The 17,377-nt window shown below is 41.4% G+C and overlaps 1 protein-coding gene across 1 annotated transcript in view; it reads right to left on the reverse strand.

Moving 5' to 3' along the window:
• The window catches only part of LOC144692666 (kinetochore protein Nuf2-B-like), a 52,583-nt gene that overhangs the window by 27,198 nt on the left and 8,008 nt on the right, over nt 1–17,377 (reverse strand). The window contains exons 2-5 of the mRNA XM_078561750.1: nt 7,890–8,017; nt 5,851–5,925; nt 5,107–5,183; nt 2,511–2,572 (exon numbers count right to left, since the gene is read on the reverse strand). Coding sequence (XP_078417876.1) covers nt 2,511–2,572; nt 5,107–5,183; nt 5,851–5,925; nt 7,890–8,012 — 337 coding nt within the window. The 5' untranslated portion in view covers nt 8,013–8,017. The remainder of the gene's footprint in view (nt 1–2,510; nt 2,573–5,106; nt 5,184–5,850; nt 5,926–7,889; nt 8,018–17,377) is intronic.

Consider the following 17,377-nt stretch of genomic DNA (forward strand, 5'->3'; position numbering starts at 1 on the left):
AGACACTGCCATTCTGCCCAGGAAGAAGTCCCTGTGTGGTGTTTTCTCGATAATAGCCCTTTTTCTATAAATCAGCTATTCTTCAACTCAGTATGAACATCAGTATGGGAGAACTGAAACAAATTTTTTTTTTTTAAAAGCTGGAAGCATACAATAGGTCAATCAGGATATGTGGAGACAACAAGCAAGTCAACTTTTCAGGTTGGGTCTTTCTTCGCAACAGAGAAATAAATGAGAAACAAGCATATTAACAGAATCAGAAAGGAAGTTGGAGGGAGAGAAAGAAACACGCAGAAAAGCACACAGCTAAGTAATATATAAAAAAGACAAAATCGGAGCAGGATTATGAGTGGTATCACATAATAGATAACCTCAGTTGAATAATGAGCAGAAACATTAAGATATTAAAAAAAGTTTTAAAACCTGGGGATCAGATGTGAATATTATGGCTATTGCTAAATTATAAAGTTATTTAGACCAAAGTGTTGCAGGAGGCTGGAAAAAGGGTGTGATATATTGTTCTTGAAGTTTATATTGAGCTTTAAACTTTCAGTGTTGAATTTAACTTTGCCCATTTTCAAAACACGGCCAAGTACTTCTGCAAATCTTTTCCACATGATGTTTCCCTACTACTACTCCCTATTTTAATGCTGTCAACAACTTTCATGCACTTACATTTGCATTCATTGCAATATCAGTTAGGAACAGTTCCCAGGAGAACACACACAACTCTTCTTGTAGCACTTCTGCTTCCGAGTGAGAAGGTTACATGTTCAAATCTCAACCCAGGGGCTTCAGTATATACCATTGGTTGGCACTTCAGTGCAATACCGAGGGAAGGTTCAGCATTCCAGGAACTGTTTTTCAGATGCGATGTCGAACCAAAATCTCATCTACTTGCTCAAGTGGACCCAATTGACCCCCATAATAGTTTTCAAGGAACAGTAAGGTACTTCATTGTGCTCAGGCCAATACTTATATACCTCAATCAATACGATTGAAATAGATTAGCTAGCCATTTATCTTACAGTCTTTGGTATTTGTGCTGCCACATCAATCTAAAGAAGGAAATCGTAAATAAATCAACACAAATACAGAGGTAATATCACTACGTGACTGCATCACATAGACTGCATCACATAATAAAGAAGTTAGTGAGAATGAAAAACAAGCCCCTGAAAATCAAAAAGTAGCCCTTGAGAAAATCTCAAAAAGAGCCCTTGAAAACAAAATTCATTTGACTCCTGTGCTGGAATGATATCTAAAGTGCATAGGGAGAGGCATTTTCGCATAGTGATTATTGTATCATCAGGCTTCAGCTGGTTAAGTGAATTACTCTTGCAGATAATTTAATCTCAGTACCAGATTTCAAGTGTACTCGACTTTCAAAGAGAGAAGATTTAAGAAACGGAAATCACAAATGTTGCTCGGCAGATTGAACATAGTTATCCTGGGGATAGAATCAGATGCTTTCTGTGCATCCTGATGCACTTGCGGTCATGGGCCATATGGATATGACAGAAATAGAGCATTTCCCCATGAATGAGCTATTTTATTTCATTATTAGTTAGGCTATACACACAGGGTTCTGTTAAGTGCTGCAAAGGGGTGTGGGCGGGGCGGGGAGGGTTTCAAGCTGGATGTAAGTCAGTTGTAAGCATTATACCTAAGAAGCATTACTTGCTGCTTTTCTATTCAAAACAAATTCTACAATTTTATATCAACTGTAGCTCAGTTGGTAGCACTCTCACCTCTGAGTCACAAGTTTGTGGCTTCAAGTCCCAGTCTAGAACTGGAGCACAAAAATCAAGGCTGACACTCCAGTGCAGTACTGAGAGAATACTACACAGTCGGAGTGATGTCTTTTGGATTTGTCATTAAACTGAGGCTACGCCTGCCCTCTCAGATAGAGATAAAAGATCCCATGGCACTATTTGGAAGTACCAAATGGGGAGTTAATGATGTCTTTCGGATTTGTCATTAAACTGAGGCTATGTCTGCCCTCTCAGATAGATATAAAAGATTCCATGGCACTATTTGGAAGAACCACATGGGGAGTTAACCCCAGTGTCCTGGCCAATATTTATCTCATTTAACAACACAAAAGCCAGTTATCTGGTCGTCAATGCGCTGTTGTTTGTGGGAGTTTGCTGTGCACAAACCAGCTGATACATTTCCTACATTGCAACAGTGGCTACACTTCAGAAGCACTTCATTCACTGTAAAGTGTGTTGAAATATCCAGTTGTCATGAAAAGGTGCTACATAAATGCAAGTTTAACTTAATCCAGACAGACAAACTGAGAGTGTCTTTGCCCTTTACTGTAAACAGCAAGTGTACTCGTGCAGACAAGCAACTCATATAAACGTGTGACTGTTAACCAGAAGTAATGTTGAAAAATAAAGTTGACTAATGTCCCTAATTTTGTTATATACATTTCTGACAGCTTGCACTTAGCATATTTGTTTGAATCTAGAACTTAAATTAATTCGGAAAAGTGGAAAACTTACTGGGGTTCAAGAGGTCACTCATCTCAAAATATGGAATTGAGCAAAGCGATTTTAAATTATGCCTGGAAGAGACATAAAAATTAGATTAGACAATGTTATAGCATCTCTCAAATAAAAATCCAGCAGACAGTATTTAACAGTATCCATTTACTGCAATGCAAATTAAATGCGATTAAAATTAATTTGACAAAAGTTAAAATCTGCTTAGTATAAGACATTGTACAACTAAATACAGCTTAGCCTTTTAGAATACAATTCACATTTATCAGAACTTACCTACCAGCAAATAACCATGTTTAATGTATCATTTTAAAAAATTTAGCCAAGTTTTTGGATTGGATTAGTAAAAGCTCCATCAACATAAGTGACTACTGGGACCCAGGAAATGAAAAGCGAAGACCAATATTCTTAGGGTCTTCTACCACTTTGCCATTATAACATTGGTGGAAATCCAAATTATGGGCAGAATGAGTGGGCGTTTCTGCCGGTCCTCAACCAAAGTTACAATGGAGGAGTGGGAGAAGCTGTGACAAAATTTCCAGCATATGTACAATAACGTAGTCAGTTACCACTACAAAAACTCCTTTTTAAAATAAATAGGATGAGCTTGGAGGAAAATTTAAATAAACCTCAAACTCTGCAGGCCAGAAAGAAGGTTAAGGGATGACCTCATCAAAGCATACAAAATATCAAATGGTATGGATAACATAAAACTGAGACACTTTGAAGCCAGAATCATCAGATCAGAGGGCATAAACTTAAATTGATGTAAAAACCCAAGTCGGATAAATCTACAATAATTTGCCAGTCAACCTAGTAAAAGCAAAACCATTAGAGACTAACAAATCTTCCACACCAGATAGCACTTATCATAATAGTGCTGAAGAAGAATAGAGATGAACTTTCGTGCAGCACACATTTCTTTGTAAACGAATCACTTAAGATCAGATGAAATTCCTTGGAACTGAACAAGAAAACAGAACACATCTATTTAAAAAGTATGTAGAAAATGTCATGCAGGTAATGTAGAGCTAAGTTGAGAACAAATGAAATAATGGGAACTGTTTTAAAAGAGTGAGCCAGAATTATACGCAATAACTGCTTATTCATCTCAGGTGTTAATGGACATAGCATGATAAACCTTTAGTTTTACAAATGAAGCAATCTTGGAATTGTTTTTGAGATTGTTAGCTTTTTATTTCAGGAGGCAGTCATAAAAAAAAAATCAGAAGAGTGAAGTGTAAAGTCAGACTGGGGGCATTTTAACTGGATACTGGATCCTGGGCAATAAAGGTACTTTTCAGGTCACAGAAGCCACCAGAATCAGAGGAATACATAGGGCCTACTCAAAATTTGTAATGCACACCCATCGAAAACCTTTCCTGTAATCTGTACAAAGCCATTGTCAATGTTCAGGTTTTGGACTTCATTAAAACTAATTACATATATAAGATCTGATATATAAACTCATCTTATTTGTACAAATGAATTCATGCTGCTTGCATTGGAGATTGCACCAAAACTCTGACAGAAATATTTATATAATTTCTACTTATCAATTCAATTCAACCACTAATCTGATAATGATTAAATGCCAAGGCCTGCAGTAAGGTTGGAATTAAGCTTTCCCAGTACTCTTCAAAAAAGTTTTAAATGGATTGGTAAGGAAAATTTAAATGATGACTAGAGTGAATAAACACATACTGAAAAACTGACAGCCCACTTACATGTCAAAGCTCCAAAAATTTCATTAGTCTACTGCATTCATTGCTCCCAATGCGGTTTCCTCTACATTGGAGAGACCAAACGCAGACTGGGTGACCGCTTTGCAGAACACCTTCGGTCTGTCCGCAAGCATTACCCAGACCTCTCTGTCGCTTGCCATTTCAACACTCCACCCTGCTCTCATGCCCACATGTCCGTCCTTGGCATTGTTCCAGTGAAGCTCAACGCAAACTGGAGGAACAGCACCTCATCTTCCGATTAGGCACTTTACAGCCTTCCAGACTGAATATTGAGTTCAACAATTTTAGATCATGAACTCTCTCCTCCATCCCCACCCCCTTTCCGATTTTCCCCCTCCTTTTTGTTTTTTCCAATAATTTATATAGATTTTTCTTTTCCCACCTACTTCCATTATTTTTAAGTGTATTTCCATCCATTGTTTTATATCTACCTTTTAGCCTATTTCGATCCCTTCCCCCCACCCACCCCCACTAGGGCTATCTGTACCTTGCTCGTCCTGCTTTCTACCCCTTAATTAGCAATTCCTTTAGATAATATCACCATCTTCAACACCTCTTTGTCCTTTTGTCTGTGACATCTTTTGGTTATCTCCACCTATCACTGGCCCTCTATCCAGCTCTTCTTGTCGTCCCCCCCACACTTAAACCAACATATATTTCACCTCTTTTCTATTTTTACTTAGTTCTGTTGAAGGGTCATTCGGACTCGAAATGTTAACTGTGCTCCTCTCCACAGATGCTGCCAGACCTGCTGAGTTTTTCCAGGTATTCTTGTTTTTGTTCCAAAAATTTCATCTTTGAGTCTCATACACCCAAGATGCCTTGTTCTAAAAGACTACTCTGATACTTACATGCAAACATACAGGTTCATAATTGGAATAAAACCTTCAGAAAGTTGAGGATATGGCGTATTTTCATCCCCAGGCATCTATGTATAAAACAGGCAGGTTTATTTACAAGATATAAAAATACTTTAAAAAATACATTCCGTTTTCTTAACACACCTTTCAGAAGTTGGCCAAGAGGATCTTAAACGCAACAAGAAATCTCCTGTAATGTTAAAGCCAAATACTTCAGGGCATTTAATCCAACATTGCCAAGAGCACAATGACATGCAACTCAAATATTCTATGAATTTGATAACGTCAAAACACTTGTAACTTACACTGACTTCAGTCTAGATGTTATTCTGTCTCCAAATATCAACAAATCAACTGTAACGGAATGCAACTTAAGTACCCTTAGGCGACCATGCAAGGAACTGCTCTAAAGTGAGTGATTTAGTGGAATTCGTAAATTAATCCACTAGTATGCTAGGATCAACGTTTAATAAGTTAGAAGGATTAATTATATCTGATTCTGAAATAAAAAAATGGCCAAGAAATGCACTTTGTAGAGGATAATGAATGCATTCAAGTCCATGGGGAGAATAAACAAAGACCTATTCGTGTATAATTCTCAGTTTTCACGTTACTTTGGGAAGCCACATTACAACTAATCCTACCATCATACTACAGTTGACATGCGTGCAGAATTTGAGAACAAGAAGACTACTTCATCATTTTTCCTGATATTCTTCCCAACATCCTACTAACCATGTAAAAGCAATCTGGTCGTGCATCAAAGACAATCTGTAGACATTTCATGTACAATCGCTGTACAGCATCCGGCTGTTGAAAGAAAAAATTGTCATCAATGTGCCAGGCTCGTTATGCTCAAATACTTCACTTTCAATGCAGGAAAAGTATCAGCATCATTGATATTTAATTATTAAACTGGGTAATAGTAGTTACCGGATATTGTAAGTTAGTTCAGTAAATGTCAGCTTTCAAGTAAATGCTTGGTTTCCTGCATTTATTTTGCCTCTATAACAAAGTGTAGCAGCTGAAGTGTTACGGTCACATACTAGGCATATCTGTATAATATAGTACATTTTCCAGAATAAAAATTACATATTACAAAATTTTGTAAGCCTATTCCTGAACTATTATGAGAATATGCAAGAGTTTGTTGGCACCGTTTTTTAAAAATGGAAGTCACCTTGTATTTATTCAGTGCTTCAACAACAAACTTTCCCCACTCCACATTCAATCTCTTAGCTGCTATCAGGTCAACTATTCTATTTTGGTTATTATCTGGCTGCGCAGGCTCAACTTTCCCATTCAGAAATTCCTGTAGTAAGGTACTGTAGAATATTTTTATGAAAGGATTCACAGAACATGCCTAAACTTCAAACTATGTCAAACTTTAAAGTAGCATCTGTGTATTGATACAAGGATGAGCTTTTTTTAAAGATACAATTTATCATTTTCTCTTCTGACAGACTTTTTTTTAAAAAACTGAAACCCTCTGAAAAAAAGGACAGCTACAAAATACAGCCAGAGTACATTAAGAGACTGTTACCAAGTAGAAGAGGGATGAGAGATCAGAATGCTGTACTGAAACAGGCTGCAAAAGCTCTCTCTCCCTTTCTCAGAAGTATTGTGTCCAGATTTGCAAAGTAATTATCCTGAGAAGAGAAATCTACTGCAAACTGAAATCTTTTGGGAATAAAACGTGGAAATATGCTCCATGCAACTACACCTAGGAAGACAACTAAACAAAATGGCTGCAACGTGGAAGCACCACATCAAGCCCAGCTAAATGTCCTTTGTTTTATCTTCTTCACGAACTGTAAAAATCCTTAAGCCTATCCCCTTATTCTGCTCTCTGTACTGGTGTGTGTGGGGGCCCAGGCAAACGTGTGTGATACACAAATGGTGATTGTGATTTACCGAGTTATTACTAATTCGGGAAATAGTTTCAATAAACTGTCTTTGCTTAACCTGAGAAACCCTGTCTGGCTAAGTCTCTACAATCTGAAAAGCTGACCTATCAAAGGTGAGTAGTATTGGCAAGTAGTATCCTCCAGCATTGGCAAAACACATCCTCTCTAAATTCACAAAAAAACCCATTACAGGGGGTTGAATAGGGGAGTCATTTCACTCCTCCTCAACATAGTTGTAACAGAATTTTGTAATTATACTAAATTCAAATAGTTACAGCAGCAGTCTTTTTAGCTAGCACACAGAGATCTCAAATGGTATGTAATGATGGTTGTAGTTTTATAGTTTATTAACTTGCAGGATCAAAACAAAAAAAAGACACTGGATTTTCTGGATTCTAATCAAAACATACCTAGTTCACTCTCCAAAATCTCTTACAAACTTCTTTCTAAATATGCACCTCTTCCCAAATTCCACAGTCTATAACCTCTCCTTACAACAACTAAACCTCTAACTCATTTAGTAGGATATATATAAAATGTTACAGCTGACAGCTCAAACATATTTTATAAATGCACAAATGTCTTAAAAGAAAGAAAAACAATAATTTAACTATGCCTTTTAACCATTACAACGTTCTGTGAAGAGTACAGTGCTATATAACTGACATTGAGGAGCTAGCTTGTGATTGGCCTTAGGGGTGTGTCTCTAGCAATTAGATCTTTTGGCCCAAAAGGAACATAGCTCCACCACAATATAATGTGTATTGCATTGTTTAATACTCCTGTCCTTATAAAACAATGCCTATTTGGGTGCAAACATTGTGAAAGGGCATATTTACAACAGTTAAAAAATAGTAAAACGCTTACCTTTGATAGGTCAGCTTTTGTGAAGTTGTTAGCTTCTGATCCACTTAAAATGTGCTTGCGACAAAAATTCACAATATAATCCAATTTGCAAATGGGATACGAAAGCCTGTTCTCCCCCTCCATTTGGGCTATCAAGAAAACAGGTATGTTAGAAAATTAGCATTGTTTAACACAAGTATACATAACATTTGGACTATAGCTAAGAAAGAGATCATAATTGTTCTCTCAATTTATTGTTAGTTACCAACATTTACATGTCGTTGTTTCTCATTTTTTGAGTATAGATCACCACCTCTATACAAACAAATACAGCATTATTCAAGAGACACTCACAGAACACCAAACACTTTCATCACCTCAGAAGAGAACTTCACATGCCTAAGATCTTTGAGACCACATATGAGGGCTTGTGAATTCTATCATATGATCTTGGGAAAAGAGCTATGGGCTTTTAATCTGAGAAATAAAGGTCAAGCATCCGAGAGAAGGGTGAAACCTCGCACAAAGAGGAAGATCGCACTGAAAGTTAAGTTAACCTTCTCCCTATTTATTCATCAACCACAAACTGGTGTCATGGGGTTTCACCCGGAAAATGCATTGGATTCAGCAGTGATTTCCTCAATGGTTATTGCCCCGTGTTTGAGTTAACCTTTGATGGTGACTGCTTTCTGCAGCTAAACAGTATGCAGTGTAGAAAGCTGTGCACAGCGAGCAATAAAAGCACTCTCTGCAGCATCAAGCATTTCTCATTTGCTATGAGGATTTCAAGATCTAAAAGTCAATTAACATGTTAATCTTCCAGTTACAAGACAGTGGGAAAAATTTTCCCTCTGTTTGCGGGGTGGGGGGGGGGGGGAGAAAGAGTGCAGGAGTAGGTGCGGGCAGGCACGCTTCCGATCGCCGCCCCCGATCAGGGGTGTGCCACCATTTTATGTAGGCAGGCCAATTAAGGCCCACCCAGTGTGACGTCTGCCAGGAAGCGCTATGCGCTCCCTGTGCAGGCAGGGGGGAGGGGGATTCCCTCAGCCGAGTGTGCGCTTTTTCACGCATGTGTGCAAAAGAGCGCGCTGATCTCCCTGAGGCTAAGTGCTGCCTCAGGGAGATCGGCTCCAAATTTAAAAATATTAAAGAGACAAAAACAAAATTTCCCTGCCATGTCTCCTCATGGGACACTGTCACAAGAGTTGGGACATGTCCATCACTTTTAGTGAAACCTTTATTAAATATTTTAAAACCCTCATGAAACCTCATCATGCCTGTGGATGAGGTTTCATGCTTTTTCTTAAGCCCACTCGGGCTCCCGGCCTGCCTGCCAACCCTAAGGTTGGACGGGCAGGTCCATTAATTATGTTAAGTACTTTTTAAATGGCCTCAATAGGCCGTTGACAGGTCGGTGGGCGCACTGCTGACTCGGCTGCACCCCCGCCAACTTGAAAATGGAAATGACATGGGGTGACGTCGGGAGTTCCGCCCAATGTCATCCCGCGTCATTTTTTGCATCGGCGAGCGGGCCCGGCCTCCATTCGCTGACCGGAAGACCCTGCCCAGTGTTATCAAAAATGACAAAGCACAAATGGCAAGAGTCCAATTCACTTAGACACTGATGCCGACAGCAGCAAGGGAAAGAAAGAGACAGGAAAGAATCTAGAACAAGGCATCATATGCCTTTGAGATCATTTAGCTCACTAAAACACCATAAAAGAAACTATAAAGGGACAGTCTGGTGGCTTATTGTTTCCCCTGGTTGTTGGCTCATTCAATTACATGGGACATATTACCAGATAAGGAAAGATGGCATTTTAACCATTCCAACCATGGTTAAAGATTGAAAAAAAAAAGTTTTCTTTGCTGATGAACATATGCAATTTGATTCAGGAATATCACGCCATAGATATTTAACAGTGTAAACTAACATTGAAAAATGGTATCCGGTCAGTGGATATACAAATTATCAAATAGGGGTTATAGAATTGTAAGTAGAAACTTGATTCATAACCATTACATCGTCAAGTTGCTGATGAGAATCTAAACTAAATTTCTAAGGCATGCGGCATGGTTTAAATTCCTATGAATTAAGTAATATAAACCCTTATTGCGTGAAGCTGCACTATTTGGAAAAGCTCCTGACTGACTTTATATATGAAGGGCAAATAAAAGTCAGAACAGGGCAGCTGTGGATCGGCATTGGCTAATGGCCAATCTCAATTCAAAGTGACAGATGGACTCAGATGTCTTGGAGAGAAACTTGCCTGCGAGAGCAAGGAATGCAAAAGTAATACATATCATCTCACTCATTTAATCACTTAACACAAACATCTCTACCCATAATTAATTACCCAGTAAGACTGACACTTATAGGAAGTGCATTTGATCCAGGTCTCTACAATTCAAAACACCTAGTTTTTAGTAGCAATCAATAAGATTGGAATTAATACTTAAATTAATCTTTAAACTGGGCTGCATAATAAAAGTTTGCCAAAGATTAACATTGAGATGCCAACAAAACAAAAGACTCTAATTCATGAATATCTTAATATTTTATCACTAATTCAGCACTAAAACAGAAATTAAATAACCTATTGAAATTCTGATCCTGTCTTCAGTTTTATTAGCTTTATCTGTATCGAGTGACTTCTACTGTACTGGCATGGGTATGACAGAACAATTAAACAAACAACATAGAAAAGTTAACATCCTACACGTGATTGGAGAGATGAACTTCACTAACTCAAAAGTCCATTATAACCCCAAGTTACTTATGGGCTATTGAACTTTTAAGGAAGGCATGTGTTTTTAAAAAGACATACAAACAAAGACACTGAGCAAAAGATGGCTGAGAATGTAAAGTAATCACTTTCTGGAAAATTCCTATGTGGATTATACTTGACCAACTAGTCCAGAGAGAACATGGAACGTCGCACCTAAAAATATGTTAAGGCCTACTTCAGACAGAGACACTTGAAAGGAAAAGATGAATTGCAAAAGACTGAACTTTAATCTCCTGTGGCTATGGAGACAATGAAGACTGATTACCACATCTTAGCAGAAACCATCTCCTGTTGAGTTATATCTCAGAATGTGGAAGTGATCTGAGTTGAAAGAAAACAGACTATGGGTGAAAGACATGTTTGTTTTTTCCATTCCAGGAATACACAATGAAATGGGTTAAAAAGCTAGCTGCAGACCTGATTGGTGTGTTCTAGTTCTGGTGTGCTAGTGAGGCTCACAGCAAAAGGTCGACTATTCACCCCTTTGTAGCTTGCAGGCAAAGGCTCTCTCCTCTTTCTCTGTTGCTGGAGGCAAGTCAGCAAAACCACAATCAAAAAGGAAATAGGGCAGCCTCTGCAGTTAACCTGCAGAACCAAATGTCTCCGAACCAACTGCTAAACTGCCAAAGTCAGCTGTATCGGAATCACCTAACTTAACGGTCACAATGTTTCATTATCTACTCGTCACGGGCAAGCCAAAGACTGATTCGTATCTCTTTCTTAACTTTAATTTTTGGACTCAACTTCTCATTTCTGATCTGTATGTATGTGTATTGCATTTGTATTACCTTTTGCTTGGGTTTTAGTAACTAATAAACCTACTCTTTCTGACTCAAGAAAGCCTGGTTAAAATGGCTCCTTCTAAAACATAAATACATTTGGATTGGGAAAAGGTATCCACAGAGGGGAGGAGGAGGAGGAGGAGGAGGAGGAGGGATCCCTCTTAAATTAACCTTGTTGCGGCTAAGGGGGTTGAATAAAGAAGGGGACCCAGTTCATTCCTCCTCACCCAGGAGCATAACAAAATTGGAGGTCTGTTCAGGAAGTTAACATGTTGGGGACCTCATCCGGGGACTGGTTGTAACATCTGAGACTGAGCCTTTGCTACAGAATTAAAAGCTTCACCTTTCAAAACATCACAAAAAAGTAACATTTACCAGAGAGAACTGAAGCTATCATCTCTGAAAACCCACTGCAAAACCCATTTCCTACATACGAATGTACATACATACGAATTAGGAGCAGTAGGCCACTTGGCCCCTCAAGCCTGCTCTGCCATTCAATAAGACCATGGATGAAAACAAAAAACTACTGCGGATGCTGGAAATCCAAAACAAAAACAGAATTACCTGGAAAAACTCAGCATCGGCGGAGAAGAAAAATGTTGACGTTTCGAGTCCTCATGACCCTTCAGCAGAACTGAGTATAGTTAGGAGAGGGGTGAAATATAAGCTGGTTTAAGGTGGGGGGGGGTGGGGGGGGGGGTGGGGGGGGGAGCGTGGGAGAGAAGTTGAGGGCGGGGGGGGCGGTGGTTGTAGGGACAAGCAAGCTGTGATAGGAGCAGATAATCAAAAGATGTCACAAACAAAAGGATCAAAGAGGTGTTGAAGGTGGTGATATTATCTAAGAAAATGTGCTAATTCAGAATGGATGGCAGGACACTCAAGGTACAGCTCTAGTGGGAGTGGGGTGGAAAGACTGACAAGGTATTAGTTGTAGATTTAAAAATAATGGAAATAGGTGGGAAAAGAAAAATCTATATAAATTATTGAAAAAAACAAAAGGGAGGGGGAAGAAACGGGGTGGGGATGGGGGGAGGGAGTTTAAGATCTAAAGTTGTTGAATTCAATATTCAGCCCGGAAGGCTGTAAAGTGCCTAGTCGGAAGATGAGGTGCTGTTCCTCCAGTTTGCGTTGGGCTTCACTGGAACAATCCAGCAAGCCAAGGACAGACATGTGAGCAAGAGAGCAGGGTGGAGTGTTAAAATGGCAAGCGACAGGGAGGTTTGGGTCTTTCTTGCAGACAGACCGCAGGTGTTCTGCAAAGCGGTCGCCCAGTTTGCGTTTGGTCTCTCCAATGTAGAGGAAACCGCATTGGGAGCAACGAATGCAGTAGGATAAGTTAGGGGAAATGCAAGTGAAACGCTGCTTCACTTGAAAGGAGTGTTTGGGCCCTTGGACGGTGAGGAGAGAGGAAGTGAAGGGGCAGGTGTTGCATCTTCTGCGTGGGCATGGGGAGGTGCCACAGGTGGGGGATGAGGAGTAGTGGGTGATGGAGGAGTGGACCAGGGTGTCCCGGAGGGAACGATCCCTACGGAATGCCGCCGGGGGGGGTGAAGGGAAGATGTGTTTGGTGGTGGCATCATGCTGGAGTTGGCGGAAATGGTGGAGGATGATCCTTTGAATGCGGAGGCTGGTGGGATGATAAGTGAGGACAACGGGGACTCTATCATGTTTCTGGGAAGGAGGAGAAGGCGTGAGGGAGGATGCGCGGGATATGGGCCGGACACGGTTGAGGGCCCTGTCAGCAACCGTGGGTGGAAAACCTCGGTTAAGGAAGAAGGAGGACATGTCAGAGGAACTGTTTTTGAAGGTAGCGTCATCTGACCTCATCTCCTCTGGAGATCTTCCTCCCACAGCTTCCAACCTGATAGTCGCCAAACCTCGGACGGCCCGCTTCTACCTCCTACCCAAAATCCACAAACACAACTGTCCCGGCAGACCGATCGTGTCAGCCTGTTCCTGCCCCACGGAACTCATTTCTCGTTATCTTGACTCCCTTCTCTCTCCCCTTGTCCAGTCCCTTCCCACCTACATCCGTGATTCCTCTGACACCTTACATCACATCAACAATTTCCAGTTCCCTGGCCCCAACCGCTTCCTCTTCACCATGGACGTCCAATCCCTCCACACCTCCATCCCCCACCAGGATGGTCTGAGGGCTCTTAGCTTCTTCCCCGAACAGAGGCCCGAACAATCCCCATCCACCACTACTCTCCTCCGTCTGGCTGAACTTGTTCTCACACTGAACAATTTCTCCTTCAACTCCTCTCACTTCCTCCAAATAAAAGGTGTGGCTACGGGTACCCGCATGGGCCCCAGCTATGCCTGTCTCTTTATGGGGTATGTGGAACATTCCTTGTTCCAGTCCTACTCCAGCCCCCTCCCACAACTCTTTCTCCGGTACATCGATGATTACTTCGGTGCTGCTTCATGCTCTCGTCTGGACCTGGAAAAATTTATTAATTTTGCTTCCAATCTCCACCCCTCCATCATTTTCACATGGTCCATCTTGGAAACTTCCCTTCCCTTCCTTGACCTCTCTGTCTCAATTTCTGATGATAGACTGTCCACCAATATCCATTACAAGCCTACCGACTCCCACAGCTACCTCGACTACAGCTCCTCACACCCCGCTTCCTGTAAGGACTCCATCCCATTCTCTCAGTTCCTTCGCCTCCGTCGCATCTGTTCTGATGACGCTACCTTCAAAAACAGTTCCTCTGACATGTCCTCCTTCTTCCTTAACCGAGGTTTTCCACCCACGGTTGTTGACAGGGCCCTCAACCGTGTCTGGCCCATCTCCCGCGCATCCGCCCTCACACCTTCTCCTCCTTCCCAGAAACATGATAGGGTCCCCCTTGTCCTCACTTATCACCCCACCAGCCTCCGCATTCAAAGGATCATCCTCCGCCATTTCCGCCAACTCCAGCATGATGCCACCACCAAACAGATCTTCCCTTCACCCCCCCCGGCGGCATTCCGTAGGGGTCGTTCCCTCCGGGACACCCTGGTCCACTCCTCCATCACCCCCTACTCCTCAACCCCCACCTATGGCACCTCCCCATGCCCACGCAGAAGATGCAACACCTGCCCCTTCACTTCCTCTCTCCTCACCGTCCAAGGGCCCAAACACTCCTTTCAAGTGAAGCAGCATTTCACTTGCATTTCCCCTAACTTAATCTACTGCATTCGTTGCTCCCAATGCAGTCTCCTCTACATTGGAGAGACCAAACGCAAACTGAGCGACCGCTTTGCAGAACACCTGCGGTCTGTCGCTTGCCATTTTAACACTCCACCCTGCTCTTTTGCCCACATGTCTGTCCTTGGCTTGCTGGATTGTTCCAGTGAAGCCCAACGCAAACTGGAGGAACAGCACCTCATCTTCCGACTAGGCACTTTACAGCCTTCCGGGCTGAATATTGAATTCAACAACTTTAGATCTTAAACTCCCTCCCCCCATCCCCACCCCATTTCTTCCCCCTCCCTTTTGTTTTTTTCAATAATTTACATAGATTTTTCTTTTCCCACCTATTTCCATTATTTTTAAATCTACAACTAATACCTTGTCAGTCTTTCCACCCCACTCCCACTAGAGCTGTACCTTGAGTGTCCTGCCATCCATTCTGAATTAGCACATTTTCTTAGATAATATCACCACCTTCAACACCTCTTTGATCCTTTTGTCTGTGACATCTTTTGATTATCTGCTCCTATCACTGCTTGCTTGTCCCTACAGCTACCCCCCACCCTCAACTTCTCTTTCCGCCCCCCACCTTAAACCAGTTCATATTTCACCCCTCTCCTAACTATACTCAGTTCTGCTGAAGGGTAATGAGGACTCGAAACGTCAACTATTTTCTTCTCCGCCGATGCTGCCAGACCTGCTGAGTTTTTCCAGGTAATTCTGTTTTTGTTTAAGACCATGGATGATCTGATTGTAACCTCAACCCCACATTCCTGTCTTTCCCCAATAACCTTTTACCCCCCTTTGTTGATCAAGAATCTATCTAATCTAAAATGATAACATTTTATTGGCTTTTCTAATTACTTCCTTAATACTGATTCTACCCTTGCTCCAGCCACTGCTGAATTTGACACGAACACAGCAGGCCTTTCACTTCCACAACACCACATGCCTCCACTCCCTACTTACACCTTCTTGCCACAGAAACTCGTACACATAGTTGCAGTCATTTATTTTCAATTCTCATTTAATGCAACCTCTATGCTTCCTAATATGAAAAATGTATTTTGCTGCATTTCCTGCTTACCTAATTTGCTAGATACCTTTTTTGTATGATGCTCTGTGTGCCTGTATGCCACTATAATGTAAAGATGCTCATCAGAGCAAGGGTTAACGTGGGACTGGAGAATAGCACCACCCACGGTATGATGTATAGAGTCACATGGTAATAGATTGAGAGAACAGTCTAAAGAGAACATTCTGGAACCAGCCTGCATGGAGGTAACAGCACCATGCATGACAGTAACCTTGGATCTGTAAATAGTTAAAGGTTAACAATAGAGGGCTCACGTTTAAATATACAAGTCTCAAGATCTCAACATTGAGACACCACCGCGTACTATTATACAGCATAGTTGGCAGTGGTGGGATATCAGCGACATCAGTATAGTACAACATGGTTGGCAGCGGTGGGAACCCCGAAAAAATATCACATCAGAGATAGTACCATAATCTGACATGGTGATCTGCGGTAATGAAAGGTGGCAGCTAAATGCATGAACCCAGAACAGCGTTCCAGGGTATGAAAAACTGAGAGCAACTGAGGCCTAACTAGAGAGACGTGCACCTAAGAAGAAAACTTGAAGAAAAAGTTGCAGAAGCTTCACAACAGACTTGGAAGTGAGGAATCCACTAGAGTGAGTGGAAGTCCATTACAGAAAATTGCAAGAACCTGAGTGACATAATTCATGAGATACTGAGCGAAAATACAAAAAAAGTATCTGCACTTATATTTTAGAATAGGTGACGGGCCCAGGGACTCAGCATCCAGCGGGCAGCTGCAAGAGAGCTGCAAGTAAAAATCAAAGGTTTAGATAAAAACGTGCAAAAATCAGCTGGCATAGACAGAAGTTTAAGCAGAGCCTGCAGAGTTTTAAAAGAAGAGAATAAAACCTGCAGGGTTTAAAAGAAGAAATTGCTGCAGAGTTGACAGTTTACAACTTTTGAAAAAAAGCGTGCACATGCCGAGGCTCCCAAATCACGTGACATTCAAACGGAGACAGCTCTGTGTTTAAAAAAAACCCGCAGAGTTAATACAAGAGAAAGAATTGCTGCAGTTTCAAAACATGAAACAAAAAGCAAAGCAGCCACGATCATCGGGGAGCCCGCCAAAAGCATAAAAGCATGGGAAACTCGCAACAAAATAAGCTAACAACTACTGACAGCCTGAGTGTAAAAAAAAGTTAGTGCACTCAATTTTAAAGAGGCAACACAATTTAAAGCTGTAACTATAAGAAAACAGCCATGGACAGAAAATTGGAAGAGGTCACAGAGAGAGGGCAACTCTGCCAAGGGCTACAAGAGACCCTAGAGAGAACGCAACTCCGCCAGGGAGGCAGTGGCAGAGTGGTATTGTCACTGGAATGGTAATCCAGTAACTCAAGATAATGCTCTGGGAACCCAGGTTCGAATCCCACCACTAGACTGGGTCCACGCAGGTGGTGAGGGAACCAACAAGAGGGAAAAACACACTTGACCTCATGCTCACCTGCCTGCCGCAGATGCACCTGTCCATGACAGTACCAGTAGGGGTGACCACCGCACAGTTCACAGAGCCCTTTCTTCACAATGAAGATGCCCTCAATTGTGTTGTGTGGCACTACCATGCTAAATGGGATAGATTTCAAGCAGATCTAGCAACACAAGACTGGACATCCATGAGGCACTGTGGGCTATCAGCAGCAGCACAATCTG

Source organism: Cetorhinus maximus, chromosome 17 (assembly GCF_964194155.1).
Source record: "Cetorhinus maximus chromosome 17, sCetMax3.hap1.1, whole genome shotgun sequence".
NCBI lineage: Eukaryota > Metazoa > Chordata > Chondrichthyes > Lamniformes > Cetorhinidae > Cetorhinus > Cetorhinus maximus.